Source organism: Trachinotus anak, unplaced genomic scaffold (assembly GCF_046630095.1).
Source record: "Trachinotus anak isolate AG129_WGS33_773 ecotype Australia unplaced genomic scaffold, CSIRO_AGI_Tana_v1 ptg000003l, whole genome shotgun sequence".
Lineage (NCBI taxonomy): Eukaryota > Metazoa > Chordata > Actinopteri > Carangiformes > Carangidae > Trachinotus > Trachinotus anak.
Window position 1 is genome coordinate 15,652,167 of NW_027273854.1, and position 17,137 is coordinate 15,669,303.

General features: G+C 42.6%; 1 protein-coding gene across 1 annotated transcript; it reads right to left on the bottom strand.

The window, feature by feature from the left end:
• Positions 1–1,060: 1,060 nt before the first annotated feature.
• Positions 1,061–16,896, bottom strand: xylt2 (xylosyltransferase II). Its single transcript, XM_071474087.1, has 11 exons — positions 16,719–16,896; positions 11,404–11,947; positions 8,996–9,171; positions 6,387–6,589; positions 5,645–5,725; positions 4,955–5,171; positions 4,382–4,558; positions 3,998–4,254; positions 3,695–3,890; positions 2,997–3,330; positions 1,061–2,322 (listed from the first exon to the last, which is right to left on the bottom strand). Exons 1-11 carry the CDS (start codon positions 16,884–16,886, stop codon positions 2,000–2,002), a joined length of 2,676 nt encoding a protein of 891 aa, XP_071330188.1. The 5' UTR covers positions 16,887–16,896; the 3' UTR covers positions 1,061–1,999.
• Between the last annotated feature and the right edge of the window lie 241 nt (positions 16,897–17,137).

A 17,137-nucleotide genomic window follows, 5' to 3' on the forward strand; every position in this document is an offset into this window, starting at 1 on the left:
ACGCACGCACGCACGCACGCACGCACGCACGCACGCACGCACGCACGCACGCACACACACACACACACACACACAGGTGTGACAATACTGCATTTAAACTGACACACAAGAGGTATAACATACAATATCTAACCAGGTTGCAGGTTTGCAGCTTGAAAACTTTGCATTTAAGGGAAATCTTTGACAATTTTGGAAATACACTTACTAGGTGTGTTGTGTGGAAACTTTGGGAAATGGCTACACTGTCTCTTTTCAAAGGTAAAAAAAATCTGCCAGCCAGCATCTCTAAAACTCACTACTTTAAATGTTATATCTTGTTTTTTGTTTAATCTGAACACACCAGTATGAAAACAAAAAGTCACTGTTTTACAAAGGCTTGGCAAGTTTATGCCAAGTTACTGGTTCCAACCAAGGAAGACAAACTGATCAAACTGATGTAACAAGTAAGTGGGCTTTAGTGGTGCTGGTGGATTTTGTTACCTGTGGAAAGAGCTATTTCCCTTGTTCCCAGTCTTTGTGTTAACTAAGCCTGCTGCTGACTGTAGTTTCATATTTAGTGTATGGACATGAGATTAGTATCAATCTTCTCAGTAAGAAAGTGTATTTCCCAAAAGGTCAAACTTTTCCTTTTAAGTTTCATTGAAATTTAATTGTTTTGCAGCTGCAACTAACGATTAGTTTGGATTTTTTCTTGAAAATGAATGAATGAAAATGAATGATTATTAGGTAATAATCCAAATAGTTGCTTATTTCTATTGAGAGACCTATTGATTAACTGACTACTCATTGCAGCTCTAAATTATTTCAGAATATTTGAGCGTTGTCACATCATTTAACAAAACAATCTCAACTCAAGGTCCACATACTCGCTTGTTCTGAAGCTCTAGACCATTCCACACTTCCTCAGACACCCAGCTGTCATGAAAGTGTGCGTCTTTGAGCTGAGATAGTTTTATCAACGTCTTCACAGGACTACTGAATTCGACCACACTATCTCTGCAACCTTGTTGCTGCAGCTGTCTAGGCACTTCCTTTGACCACAAAAACGAGAGTGAGTGGCTTTTTTTTTTTTTGCAACAATGGACAACTCAACGCGTTATCAGCCACTTCAAGGAACTAACAGACAAAACAAATACATGAAAAATACACGTAAAAAAAAAAAAGATATGTCACAGTAAACAGTACTAAAAATAAAAGAACACTTGAAACCTATGAACCCCACTCACTCTCTTTCCTTATTTTTTCCTAACCCAAGTTACAGTCTGAGTATTAACTGATGTGTCTGTGCAACAGGGAGTCACGGTGCAGGTATTTATCTTAGAGCCTACTGTAAAATGAAGACGTGATGTGACCTTATCCATGACTCTTTAACTTCTGCTCCTCACTGTAACCAAGTCACCTCCTCGTAACATCACAGTCTTACAGTAAAGTGCACTTCATCTGACTGCTCCATATGCTTACATAGTAATGCTTCAAAATAAGCACAATAATACGATTCAGTGGTTCCACTCTCCCTTGAAATGAAGACAAGAAGCACAGCGAAGGAACCTCTTGTTGAGTTTTGACAACTGCTTTCTGATTCTTTTAAAGCAGAGGCAAAACCAAAAACTGTGCAGAGGGTTCTTTTTAGAGTCCGACCTGGATCGACCCTGACTGAAAACCTGTGTGCCAGCAAAAAAACATAACAATACATCTAACATCCATGGAACCATTGAGCAAACAATGACACAAGTCTTTCCACTTGCAATCTTCTATGTGCAAATTTTCCAGCAGTCATATCCTCCTCTTTTAACTTTGTATTACCACTTCACTGAGAATGTCTCAACTCCTCAGTGCAGGAAGTTGCCTTGTTGTTGTTTATGTGCCCTTGAGCTCTGAGCCGACCATGAGGACAATATCCGGTTCACACAGGTTCTCCTGGAGCTCTCCAGTGTAGGCCCAGCTCTCTCGCAGTCTTCCTGTGTATGTGTTAAAGTCTACAGCCCCTCCTCTCTTGGGGCTACCTGATCCGCCCATCACTTTTGACTGGGCCCAGTTCAGACTTGGGGTCTGGGGACAGAGAGCTCCAGGAGGTTTTGGAGCAAGGTCCCAGTGCTGGGCAGGATGAAGTCTGTGTGGCGCACAGGCCGCCTGTAACCCAGAAGGTCTTCACACTGCTGTCCACCCACGCTTCAAGGGCTTGACCCACGAGCTGGGCGTTATGCTGGGCCTGCTGCATAGCAGACTCCTGGGGAGGCAGCTTCAGCATGGAGCTCAGCTGCTGGAAACTCTGCTCCAGGTACAGGTTCCCTGGAGGGCCTGCATGGAGCCAGCTGTCCTCTCCTGGAGAAATTGAAAAGGGGTAAGGGACTTTAAAAAAATCCAACAAGATGAGTGATACATGATACACATGATAGATGAGTGTCTACATATTAAACTTTAAAGCTTCGATTAAGTCTAATATGTTTTTTCTTTCTTTTTCCAACAAAGAAAAGACCAAAATGCTCAATGAACTGATCATAATATTGAGCACTGTGACTGTGTAGTCACAGGCTGATATGCTGTAGGTGCCACTCTGTGCCACAGAGCTCTATTGTTGCTCAAAAACTATTTAAAGACATCAACGAGCCACACTGTTGCACTGCACCTTTATTACCATGAAAATGGCTACTGAGCTGATCCCACACACACCTTCCTGGTGCTGTGAACACTAGTCATCATCAGATGCAAAAACTACAATGACCTACAATGACCAGTTGTTTTAGATTTTTTTGAGTCTTTTTTTCAAAATTAAACAATGTCTGTGACCTGTTTTTAAAGATTTGTGTCTTTAGTAGGAACCAATAGGCTGGTACTGGAAAATCAGAGAGTACTGAGAAGCAGACTGACACATTATTGGTATTGGTCATTTCATGGGATTTGTTGAAAATAAAAATATATAGAACATCACAAGGTTTACTCTTTGAACTAACATAATCAATCAAACCAAATTCAAAAGCTCTACCTCCATGTTTTACCTTTGCGTAGTGGCTCCTTATCTTTGAAGGTTAGCGGCATGACAAGGAAGCGAACTTCTGCCACACGCTCCCATTGCTTTAGCACCCGCACTGTCCAGGTCCCAGGCCGCAGGGGGCGCTGCAGCGGCGGTTTGTACTGGGTGTACTCTGCATCCACATCCACTGTAATGTCGTATGATGCTGCCACCACCAGAGCTGGGTCAAGCCACACAATAGTGGCTGTGAGGTTGGGACCACGCACCCACTTTTGGACTGCCAGGGGTTCATCCAAAGGCCCGATCACCCCACCAAAGTTTCGGAAGATTCTTTCTTTAGGATCCCACTCTGTGCCAATCTGTCAGGGAGAAAGACGAAAAGATTCACAGTCTGTAGAGTCCGTAGCGAGCTATTTGAGGACAAGGTAAATGAATAGTTAGCACTTTCTGCACTACCCTTCCTCCCAATATTAACATAGTTTTTAGACTGATTAAACTTCAAAGTTCGGTTGTGGTCAGATCAAGCCCTGATAATGCCACCCCAATTTTTATATATCAGGAGAGGATCTCTCTACACAGCTATTTTCATGGGGCAAATTCATCTTTAAAGGTGCAGGATAGAAACTTTAACAATATAATAAAGAATAAGCATGTATCATAAGTCACACACCCAAGAACAATGATGAATGTGATGTAAAAGCCACTATATCAGAGGGAGCTTACTTCCAGATTCTTGAGCCTTTCAAACTCTTTAAGGTTCGTCTCCAGGACGAGTGAGGCCTGGGGCACTGCCCACATCTCGAGTGTTTCCCTGACCTTTGACCCCACAGCCTGGGCTTCCTGACGCACCAGGTACCCTTGGAAACGGTCATCGTAAAAGTACAAGTATACCGATAAAGGGTAGCCTACTGGTTCAAACCTGAAGTGAGGAAATAAATAAATCATACATAACATATGAAAGTAACATATATTTAATAAAGTAATACATATGCTATATCAGTTACAGTAAAAAGACAGACTGACTACCTGCAGGCCTCCACGTTGCTCTGAGTGGTCGCCAGATTCTTCAGGCCCAGGCGAAAGAAAGAAGCGTAAGCAGTGAGTGCCACATCACTGAGTGAGCCAATGCCATCCAGCTGCTCAAACAGGCTCTCCCAATACGCCTTGATGGCGATGGTGCCTGGAGCATACTGGCCATACAGATGAGTGTCCAGGATGTCTATGGCCTCCTGGTTTACTGTTGACTCAAATTTACGGGCAAAGAATGTTGGCCGGGTCAATTGCTGTGGAATAGAAAGAGAAATTGGTAAAATTAGACTTTAAAATACTGAACCAAACTGGTAGTAAAATAAACGTGAGAGTGAAACAGATTTAAAAAAAAAAAAGGTTTATGAACTCTGACTCACTCACCTGAATTCGGATGAGGTCTTGTGGTTTGAAATCATTGGGAGAGCAGCCACACCAGTCGACAATGTGCTTGTACTGGCATTTACAGCCCAGTTTACGATTCCAGTTGGTGACGCGCAGGTTATTGTCCACCAGGGTGTCACACATATGACTGTTCCCCAGCACTGTGTGGAAGAAAGACTGAGGAGAAAGTGGAGGGGTAAATACAATATTTATGTTGTACTGTGAAATAAAACAAAGGGGGTCAAGTTACTGTAAACTGTCAAAGATATGCATAAACAGTTTCTAACCCACTCTAAATTACAAAAGGTTATGCCGGTATAGCACCAAACAACAGCGAACACACCGCTTTTCCTCCTGTGAGACATTAAACTACACAGTCAGATAAACTCTAGTGAACCCTCCTTTCGTCTGGCACCTCTGCAGCACACTGCGCCTGAAAGCTTAAAGTATTACATTATCTCCACTGCTAGGCTCTTCTGACTTGGCAGGGGAGGACAAGCCTGAGACAGACTTGTATATCAAACTGTCTGTCTCAACTACGGTTGATAAACAGACCACCTAAGGCTTACTTACCTCAGCAGGGAGCAGAGCGTATGAATAGAACTGCTTCAGCCCTGACACCAGGTCATCCTGGGAGTTGATGACATACTTCACGAAACGGCGGGTGAGCGCAAACCAATCGGAGCCACCTGAGACCTCCAGGCCTTCCGGGATGTTGCGTTCCCCGAGACGCCACATGTGGTTGTCACACTCATGGAAGAGACGGTCAAGGCCTTGCTTCTTAATAAACCTTGAACACAGAGGACGGTTGAAAATGATGGGGGGGAGGAGCCAACGTGAAGCACTGATCAGAGTAAATGGTAAAACAAACCATTTTCTGAGCTGCCACACTGTATTTAACACTGGCAGGTAAATAGCTTTAACAGATCCATTTATCATGTTGCTTTTTGCTTTTAATGTCTGTCTGCACTTATATCAAAATGTAGTTTAAAACGTTTTCTTAATTGGTTCCATCAGCTGCTGCAAACTTGATGAAACATCTCCACCGATTTCACAGAGTGTGTTTTTGTTCATGCATAATTTTCTAGATATTTGTCAGAAAAAGTAAAAAAAAATAATCAGAACTATCTCTTTAATTTGTTAGGCAAAAAAACACTTCAAAGGTTTGGATTAAATGTTAAGAGGTGTCACATTTAATTAAGCCAAATGCCAACCAGAGTTGTGATTTTAGCAGGTTGTGTATGTTAAAGCTAGCATCCTCACCGGGCATTCTCTCTCCCATGTGACTTGAGGAAGTTCTTGTCTCTTTGCTGCGACAGGAAAGCCACCAGTTCATCATTGGTCCTGCAGGAGGGTGTTAAGGTGAGAATTGAAATGAAGAAGGTCTAGAGGGCTGTTTGAAAATAAAACGCTGGACTGACTGTAGTTCTGGCTGAAAATATCCTCAAGTAGAAAATTAGATACTCTGTGTGCATCCAAGCAGTCCGAGCTATTACCCCTTGGGACGGTTCAGTAGGACAAGCAGCTGCTCTGATAGGGAGTTCAGAGCTGCCCCAGAAATCCAGCCAGAACTGATCAGCAAGAACAAAGACTATCTACTGCCAGCTCTGCAATTCAGTGACCAAAACAATCCATTTAACGCAGCTACTAGAGTACTCTTTTCATCCGGCAAATGCTTTGGCTGCTACTGTAGTATAGTGTTGCTGTAAAAGACAAGTTCACTGCAGGACAGAAAGAGAAGCAGGTCTCAATGCAGCACTGAGGGATTAAACCATGAATGTGAAAGAGACAAAATAATCAACACAAACTGGAAAAATTGTGCAGAACTTAACAACTTTGAGGCAATGCACCAAAGAGCACCACAAAAATACGAAGCAGGTGTATATTTTGCACCTAACATATTAAGCCTTTGAACAACCTGACCACAGTAAAAGCTAAATGCAGTAAGGCCAAAGGTTCTCAGAGATAATTTGAGATAATGTGTTGCTGCACGTGGCTGACCAACCTGGTAGGGAAGTCTGTGGCACTGAGATTGATGAAAAAATCCCATTTCCAATCCAGCATAGAGAGCAGGTCCTGCATGCTGCGTAGGTAGGCCTTCAGTAGGCTGGCACCACCCCAGATGGTGACCATCCTCCAGGGTGTAGCTCGCACATTTGGGAACTGCTGGGCTATCTGCAGAACCTCTCGGTGCATGTAGCCGGACCGCTGGAAGATTTCAAAGCAAAAGGTCAAACAGTTAAATGAGTTGTGTTTCTGCATAGCAAATGTAATCTAGTTTTAGCTGTATAGCAGTTCCCACAGATCTCCAGCTGCCACTGTGCCAAGAAAACCACACAAAGCTGGCTCATGTTGAAAGAGAATTTGATCTGAGAGGAACAACAGCCACATGGTGCTTTGTACTGTGGGTCATTATGACGATAGAAAGAGAAGATCAAAATTAGCTGTTTTTGCCTTGTAGCAAGTTGACTATATTTCCTTCTTTAAGCGGCTCTAGGTGACAGCAAGACCAAAATAAATGAAAGGGACAGCCTGGGGAAAACTGCAGAGCCGGGATTAAACATTAAGAGGGCATAGAGGATGAGATGGAAAAAGTCAAAAAACCAAACAGCTGTCAAGCTTTATGCACAGACATGCGCATAACATGGTGAGAGATGTAGCTGTGAATGAGCATGTGTGACCAACTGTGTAGAGATTGGAGGAAACCAAAATCTGCAGGTATAAAAGATATATAAAACTTTTTTTTATTTCCTCATGCAGATAAATTAGATTAATTACCAACTAATTAGCAGGCATGTTTCCAAATAAACACAGCTAATAAAGGTTCTGAAGTGATAAATGAGCAGCTTAAGAGAAAAAGACACTTATAAAATATAGCTGCAACCAGCAATGTGGGGGCAGAGCAGACCAGCAGGCGAAAGTTACCATGGAAACATGATGTCATTATGTCAAGAGCACTCACAGCAAGTTTCATGTCGGCTGATTACAGATTGGCTGGTATATGACTCGATTTCTTGTTAAGCACCTTTGTCACCAATTTTGGCTCTGGCTGATTAACATTTTTGCGAACCAAAAAGTCAACAAATAACTTCGGTCAGACTTGGTTTGAAGAACATCTGTGTCAGTGTTGGTAAAGACCAAACACAGGAACTAAGACAAAATGGACATCTTCTTACTGCAGTGCCCCCTAGAGTTCAATAAACACCAGATTCTTTTTGAGCTACCTCCCGTTGGAGTCCTGAGTCCACGTAGGAAGTTTAATTTTCATACATAAAAGCATTTCTGAGGTATGACCTCATTGGCATTGCTGTCATTTGTAATTGGCTGTGAGAAACAAATGTTTTGAAAATCAAAAATCCATGTAATAACTTTTGTGGGGCCTGGTCTGAAGATCATCTATGCCAATTTTAGTGAAGATTGGAAAAGTTTGTCTGAGGAGTAGCAAAAAAAAAAATCCCATATGACAGAACAAAACCATATGGTGGAAATTGTCTTCATAGTTGAACTTGGCTTGATTTGAAAATCAGGCATATGGTTCAGAAGTTACATTCACAAATGCACCTCCAACTTTGATCTGTTGGTGGCGCTACAGCACTTGAGTCACAGACATGATACTTGGTGAAAAGCATCATGGGAAGGTCCCCAAACAATGTGCCAAATTTCATAACTTTTTACCATACGATTCTAGGGGCTACCACACACTCCCATAGCAGTGAAAGACAAGGTAGAAACACAATTGGTGTCTATACATTTGTCCAAATTTGTTGTATTAAGTGAAGCACAAACAGTATTTATTTAATACAGGACTTAAAGGACATACATTGTCCTGTATTAAATAAATACAGAATGGATATTTAGTACAAGGATTTCAGATTGGCCAAGAATCTATGGTTATCCTGGTTGTATTCAGAAAGGAGAGCAACAGCAGAGAAAAAGGCAGAGTGATGGTCCTAAAATCACAGAGTTCAGTTGTAGACAGCAGGAAAATAAGAAAAGGGTTTGGGTGGTGGAGCGCAGAGGAGCTGGTAGACTGATTCTAGTACAACCTGACCTGTTTTACAGCCTCATCTCTCAAATAGGCTTTTGAGATTGTGTCTGCGGTGTGACTATTCCACTGACTTCTTATTCATCACTGCCTCCGGCAAGCCTCACATCTGTCCCTTGGCAGCAGAACAGGGCAACTCCCCAGGATTCGTTAACCTTTCCGGCTACACAGGTGCACTGACGAGAGGCACCTGTTCTTCTGCCGTCTGTGCTCAACGCACCTGAGGTCTCTGCCTCGGTGTCAGCAGCTATTTGTCTTTTGCCTTCCAGCTGCACATGATGGCAGACTTTTCCTCCACTAAATCCAGCCCCTAAGAATAACCACACTTTACTCTATCCAGGCTAATCCCCTTTACCACACTGTGAGACCTGTGGGATAAATTTAACTTTCATAATGCAAGACGACCTAACCGGTAAAAGCATTTGTGAGCTCAGTGTAGCCAGCACCGAGCAGTGAGCCAAATACACTGTTCAATGTTCAGCCTTAGCATGAATAAATAATACTGTATGCCATTATCAGTGGGACTGCACATTGCAGAGAATATATAGTAGTAAATGCACTGTGATTACCTTGTCCACATGGATGTAGTAGTAGTGGTCACGGTGGTATATGGCTTTGATGAGGCGCTTGAGCTGCCGTACAGCACGGCCGTGGACCATAAGAACAAAAGCCACCCTGACAGGGTTCTCCACTTTGGATAGGCTGTTGTCCAGCTCGCCAACAGCCTGAACTGGATTTGATACACCTGACCAAAGAGGACAGAGAAATAGAGGATTCAGGAGGGTTTGGAGAGTTTCCAATAATAATAGCTTAAAGGCTGAGTGTTGAAAAAGACACTGTTCAATGGGTAAAAATAGATTTCGGTAGGTTACATTATAGGTTTATGTCTGAAGTGTGCAAGATTAAAAAAGGGGTTAACATTCTGTCTTTGTTTTTCTATTTTTTAGTTTCCCTTTAACAAGCTTCCCACACAAAAACACTGCCAACTGTGTTCACTTGAACGCACAACCAAGCCAGAGGCGTGGGTTGTGTGTTCTGCTCCAGTGCAAACCCCAACGCTATACTACAGTTGTGTACTAAAGCTATACAGAATTTCACTGGATATAAAATGAGAGATATGTGCAGTTTGATTTCCATGATGTCCAACTTACTTGGTGTGTAAGAGAAGCGGTGGGTGAAATACACATGGAGATATGACATACATCTTAATCACAGTGGTTCAAATGTTTCTGCTTTTAGCACTGTGCTGGACGAAAATCCTACTGACTCAGTAATGTATATTTATGATCTCATTCTGTGACCAAATGGGTAAAAAAATATATGTATATAGTGCATTCAGTAAGTGTTCAGAGCTCTTAAATTTTTCACATGTGCTAAAATCAAAAAAATATTTTTTATCCTCATCCATCTACCCCACAATGACAAAGTGAAAACAGAATTTCAGGCATAAACTTCCAGATGTAGAGTTTGCCACAAAAAAAAAAAAAAAAAAAAAAAAAGCAACCAAATGACTCTCAGACTGTGAGAAACAAGATTCTCTGGTCTGATGAAACCAAGATTGAACTGTTTGGTCTCCATTCTAAGCGCCGTGTTTCTCCATCTCCACACAGGCTCACTGGAGCTTAGCCAGAGTGACCATCAGGTTCTTGGTCACCTCTCTTACTGAGGCCCTTCTTCTCTGATTGCTCAGTTTGGCCGGTCAGGCGGCTCTAGATAGAGTTCTGGTTGTTCCTAACTTCTACCATTTAAGAATTGTGGAGGCCATGTTTTTATTCAATGTAAAGACATTTCTAAAGTTCTGTTTCCACTTTTTTCATTATGAGTTATTGAGTGAAGATTGATGACAGAATTTTTTTTTTTATTGATTTTGGCATAAGTCTGCAACATAAACATGAATATATGGAAAACCTGAAGGGGTCTGAACACTTTATGAATACTCTGTAAATATCATTTCATTCATATACGCATAACAACTGTAAAGCCACAACATCTCTAAATGAATTTTGTCATAAGTCTATATGAAGAGTCAGTATGATTATATTCAATTATTACTCAGCCCTACTTGGGTTTTAGAAAAATGGAGGGGCCATTTATTGATGTATAAAAACACTAACATGAGACATAAATAACATTTACAAGAGCGTAGCGAATTAAAATGTCTTCAAAGCAACTAGAGCTATGTGATATATTTTTTTGAATACTTACATAATCCAAAATGTTTCTAGTCATTTTTAAACTAAATCTGTGATTTAATCAAGGTAACGGTGCATTTCATTTGGTTGCCTGTCAATGATGACATATCCCCTTTGTGCATGCATCAGCAGTGTGGTTGTCTGCCAGAGGCGGTTAAGAAAAAAAACTATACATTTAGGATTTTAGTCATCAAACATTTGGATCTTATGTTATCAGAGAAACAAGCTGAGCAAATGTTAGCAGCAGCTTGGCTCACAGCCCCTCTGACATGTCTTATGTCAGCGTCTGAGAAACTGATTTATAAAGTAAAACTGCTTTATTCAGTCTTCTTACAGGATCTGATCGCAGGGGCTGTTTGCTTTGGGGAGGTGAAGATCTCTGTGGGTAATTTGGCTCCAGAACGATTGACACTGCATTTAATTGATTGTTTGGTTTATAAAATGTCAGAAAATTGTGAAAAATGTCTATCACAATTAACCAAAGCCCACAACAATGTCTTTGTTTATCAGACCAACATTCCAGAACACAAAGGTGTTTCATTTACAATAAAAGATGATTAAAGAAACCAGCAAATCCTCAAATTGAAGACACAGGAAGGAGACTTAGAAAACCATTGATTGTCACCATCATTGTTTTTCAAAATTATTGCTGCAGCATTTTTCTGTTGATCAACTAACTGATCAGCGAGTGAAATGAGAGTGAAGACCAGAAAATCTCAGTGTGTAAACTGCCTGCACCTTCAGCATTATCACATCATCCGTGCAAACTTTGAAAATGTTCTCACCAAGCTGGGGGCAGAACTGAGGAAGTGCGTCTGGCATGAGCTGACCAGCCTGATGCTGGCACACGATGTTGGCGATCTCCTGTCGGCACTGCTGTGACGCGGCACGATGGAGGGCAGACAGAGCGTCCTTGCCCATGATATCACATTTAGGCACAAAGTCACTGCTAGGAGCTTGATGAGCGCCGTCCACGCTGCCCGGCTCCCCTGGTATGGCAGCAGCAGGTAGTTTAGCCACCCCATCTGTGCCTCCTCGGGTCTCGCTCAAGTTGCGGCTGCTGGACAAGTCATGGGGTAGAACACCGTCCATTCCAGCCCCCGTCATCCCCCGCTCTTGGGGAGACTTCAGCCTGATGCTAGGCTTTCCTCCTCGCCGACTGGTTCCTCTCCTCAGTGCACTGGCTGCTGTGCCCCCTGTCCTCTCCAACCTGGTGCTCCATCTGCCCCTGTTCTTCCCTGACAAAGAGTTTTGTTTCTCCCAAAGTGCTGTGTCTCTCTTGGGGTCCTGGCTGTTGTGGTCTGGCAGCTTAGACCGTCGTATTTTTCTCTGAGGAGAGAGAGCAGGGAAGAAGAAAGCAGGACAGAGACAGAGGGAGAGAAAGAGAGAGAGAGAGAGGGACAACAAAAATATGTTTTAAATCAGATCTGGTGTCAATCATTCCTTCAGAACATTTTGGACAAACACTACTGAGAAGAGGCATTGATTCACAATCCAAGAATGACATAAGGTAAACAAAGACCTCCACTGAGATAACAGCAGAAAGAGCCCAGAGGGAAGGATGTGTTTACTTGGTTTTGTCCCCCCCCCCCCCCCCCATTTCTCTGATCTGGGTTATTTTTAGCTGAGCCTCTGCCTTTTTGTGGAGCTAATCTGCAAAAAGCACTGTTCTGGGTAGTCACACACTCAAAGATGCATAATGAGCCCAGTGATTCACCGTAGAAACCTCAGCAAACCTCTGTCTGTAGCCTTTGGCAAAAACTGCAAGAAAAATGCATCCACATGTACATGTAGGTCACGTGTTCACGAACGCTTAATACACACCTCAGACGAGGAGGTGTCACAGAAAATCTGTATCGGTCATGGTTACCCTACAGCAGGTGAAAGATAGTAAAAATATCCAAATTTGATTGATTCAAGATAAATAAAGCTCTGTGTGGGCTCAAAGGCAGGTGTTTGCACAAAGGCAGAGAAGTGCATTTACTCCAGCCATGTATTACTATTTTTATTACAATAAATCTGTAACATTATAACATATCATCATAGATTCATTTGTGTGTTTTTAACATTTGCATATTAATATCATCCTCTGAGACTTCATAGGCTCCCTAAAATGTCAAGATGTGATCTTCTATCATCTGCTATGAAGGAATGAAATCATTCAGGTATCCTATTGTTGGAATATTTGGCTGTAACCTCCCTGAAAGAGATGTAGGGTCCAGAGAGTATGCATCATACAGTTGTGGTTCAATGAAGAAAGACATTATATAAGGGAAAGCTCAACTCCAAGAGACATGTTGAGCTGTGTGTTTCCCCAACAGAAAAGTCATATGAGCATAAGTAAAAGCAGAAAAGTTTTTCTTTTCAACAGCTCAAAATAGATATCAGCCTGATTTTGTGCTCTCCTCTAAAGCATATGTAAAAACTGATTAAAAAATAGTATCAAAGAAAACTGATCCAATAGAGAGCCAATGGTGGACACACCATAATCATCACTCTAATCTGAGTCACTTCCAGCATCACGTCCCAAGTACACAGTTTGGTTTCAAAGCAAGACCATGAGAGAATCAGTCCCACTGGAGCACAAATCGCACCTCCAAAAATGGAAGGCAGGCTTTGAATAAAACAGGACTTAGGCCATTTTTCAAAATCTTCTAGCCAAACAGCATCATAGGTTTGGCACAGCAGATTACTGAATCGCACAAAAAGCCCTTCAAAATATGCACTTGGAGAGGAGGAAGAAGAGACAACAGTGAGTGGGCTGAAAGCTTTCTGCCTCGTCAGACAGTATGGCTGAACGCGGGCTCGCTCGCCTCGTGCTGATGGAACGGCAACGGCCCAGAGACGGTGGGAGCAGAATAGGGACTGGAGCTGCGTGGTCAAGACAAGGAGCCAGATAATACACAGCCAGTGAACCAGCTGCCAAACAATACAGCACAGTGAGCTACTGATTGCCAACTGCACTCTCAGAGACTTTACAGTAAAATGCATTGTAGAGCCCTGATGCCCAAAACATCACCTGGACAAAAAAACCTGGGTTCCATTAATCAGGGCGAAGGATGAAGAGACACACAACTAGATTTGTGCTGCGGAAACCCAACTTCTTCTCCACGTAGTGTATTCTAAACTGAGTTTTACAGGTTCACTCCAGACACAAAAATCATCAATGTGACAGCAGTGTCCTTGAAACTAAAATCTAATCAAAAGTCCAACTAAAAACTGCACCTGAAATTAGTCCATCTAAAGAAGCGATGGGAAGAAATCTGGTTTTACAACAGCATATTATTGCAGCGCATGTACATGAGTTTTCTGACTTAATCTGATGTCTAAGGAAAAAAAATTATGTGCATGTAAACAGCATTTATTGTAAGAGGGCAGTTTAACAGCAAAGCTAGAAAACAACATTAAGGATAAGACAACTGTTTCCAGCTGTGTTTTCCCAATGATTCTGTCTAGTAGTGGTAGATGAGGATCAATTTCAGCTCAATGCCATTTCTTTTGTGCTTTTGTTCTCAGTTTTGGTTCTGACGCAAATTGTAGCACTGAAACTGTTAATAATTTGGTCATTTCACACATTTTCAACAGTGGCACATTTTCTTTCTGGTGGTGGCTCATAGCTGCAAAATTATTATAAACACTTCTTTGTGAATAACATGTCGTCTAAGCTTTTTTTTTTCGTCTAACACTGATAAAGAGACTACTTGCTTTTACGCTGCTTTAGCAAATGTTCTCACACAGAAGACAAGCGTGCAGCAGGGGCTAACATTTTTTCTTATCACTCGTTTTCACAGCTTTTAATTAACGCCATCATGTCAAAAATGTATAGATTCAAAGGCAAGCTAGGCAGCCTCTTTACTTTCCAATTAAAGTCAAGTGAAACCATATCTGCGTCACCATCTGCTGAAGCACGAAGCAGCAGCAAGCGCTCAGCTCTGTAGAAGAGTGTGGGCAAGCAGGGGATGATACGAGGATGACAGAGTCTTGTTCTTCTGTCCTCACAATCCTTTCACTCTTCTGTACTGGGCAATATTGCAACACATGTTGCTGTGTTCACACATGAACAGCAAGCCACTGATGAGAGCAGTTGTGAGTTAATGCAGAGACCATGGAGCATGGAGTAATGCAGCCACGCTCGCTCGTGTTGCCTACATTGGCGAACGTCCCTGACTGAATATGTGCTGTTCTGAGGTGAAGTGATGTTTTAGTATGGATGCGTAAGTCTGAAATTTGAATCTGCAAACATGCAAAGACCCGTGTGCTGCCGTTTGCATAGATTCTGTGTGTTAAGGCTGACATACGTATGAAGCAGCAGTGTCACATTTCCCATGAGAGCATTCACAGGGGACTTAATGACACCTGTTTTCAACTTTAAATCGTTAATTACAAAAATAATTGAAATCAGATCATTAATAAAGTGAACAATATGTGTGGGTTCTGAGTTTGGGACTTTTCTCATGTTGGGTCCAAATCCAGTGCTACTGAATATCCCTTCCTTTAAAGCATTTATCTGAGGCACTGGATAAATGCAAATCCTGCATGTTGTTGTGTTTAGATTTTTAAAGGTGTGCACTTCTGGTCCTTTACAGTCCCATGTGCACTACAGTTAACCACAAAGCCCCTATAAACATTTTTCTGTATCTTTGCTGAAGCATGTTTAAGCCTGCATCTGATGAAGCAGCAGAGAGCCCGGAGGCTTACAAATCAAACTGGTGATAGAAGTCAAAATGAACATCTCTTCTGCAATATGGTGAATCTCATGTCAAATTATCCGTTTTGGTACAATGTGTGTGTACAAGTGTGTACAGAGGAAATGAATTACTTCATCTAGGCTGGTGTAATTCATAGTAACAATGTGGCAAAGGGCCAGGCAATTGACAATTAAGATTTCAGTTCACCAATACAGCTTAAACTCAAACAAATCCTTTCACTGGTCAACACAGGGAGAGCACAGACTACAGAATCATGACCCTTCTTTTCCCTCCTACACGGAAAGGGTCAAACATCTTCCTCTGAAGCCACTGTCACATCTGCTGCCTGCCTCCTACCCACCAAACAGATCTGCAATCTACTCATGTTGGAAGGGATTTTATGCACCCTCCACTCTTGTCACATCATTGGCAGAGAGACAGCACGCTTCCCACTTCAGGTTTCAGCTTGCATTCCTGGGGCTTTATCAGTATTGGTGCAGCTCAAAAAATGACTTCTGCACACGCACAGCAATCCTCCACTGGTCACATCTGTTCACAACTCGCCTTACTTTATTTAGAGGGAAGAGACACTGCCTAAAGGTAGTATGCTCCAGGTGTGTGAGAGAGACTGAGAGATAAGGTTCCCACAGAGGACTAGGCTAATGTGAAATAAATTATTGAAGTGGTATGTAGAGGAGGCCAACTCTCTGCTTAACTTTAGCCTTCATCCGTGGGAAATGCTGCCTCCCTGGGTCAAAGCTTTGTGAAGGTCAGATAAACAGAACAGAGACGCTGTGAAAGGCCACCGGTGGATATAAATAAGCAGAGAATAAATGAAGAACGCAGAACAGATGCTGGATATCCTGGGACAGCTGTGTGAGGCGATCCAGCTCATACTGATGAGCTGTTAGTTTCAATGAATCATAACAGAGTCTCACACAAAGTTGGATCACTTCACAGACATTTTCTTCCTCTTTGCTGTGTAGTCAGTGTCTGTTTCCTCCGTTTGCCCATCATCACATTTTCACCACAGTGATTTCCAAATGAAATGCACACAGTCAGTCACCAGTGTTAAGACCGCGGCTGCTTCTTAAACCAGCCAACTACCATATAACTGGACCCATTGGTGCCACTAAGTTCTCAGCTGTGTACACGTAGCAGCTTGTAGTGTGTGTCCAACCCTGTGCCCAGCTGCAGACAGACAGACAGACAGACAGGGCAGGGCTGGTTCGGTTATACTGAAATGTTTCGGAGCAGCGCTGCCCCCCCCGTCCCCCTTCTACCCCCCTAGTCGCTAACTTAGCTAGCATCAGCTAGCGTTCCCGTATCATAACACACGGTGAGCTAAGCTAAGCGCTAACGGCAAACCAGTCGTTATCACGCCAGAAATAATCGGTGCGACGGCGTCTCACCTCTGCCTCTCCCTCCTCCAGACTTCTCAGACTCCATACTACCAGCCCCTGGATCAGGAGGATGGTCAATGCGGCGGCAATCGCTAGTTTGTACCGTCGGAGGAGCTTCTGCACCCGGGCGCTGGCCACCATCTTTCCGACTCCGGTTGACGCCGCGGGCGCGCGCATTCTGAGTTGCGCGTGCACGCGGCGTCACTCGCCATCCTCGGGTCGTAAAAAAAAAAAAAAAAAAAAAAGTTTGTCTCTAAAAGTCATGAATAATGTGTTTGATTACACATTTTTATTTTGATACTTCCTTTTTAAAGTGTTCTGTTGCTTTCGCTGAGTGCATGGCGTTTGGTTTCCCTGGCAACCTGCCAGCCTATTAACCCTCACAACACAGTTCCGTTATTCTCTCAGAAACCACCCAGTGCTCTACA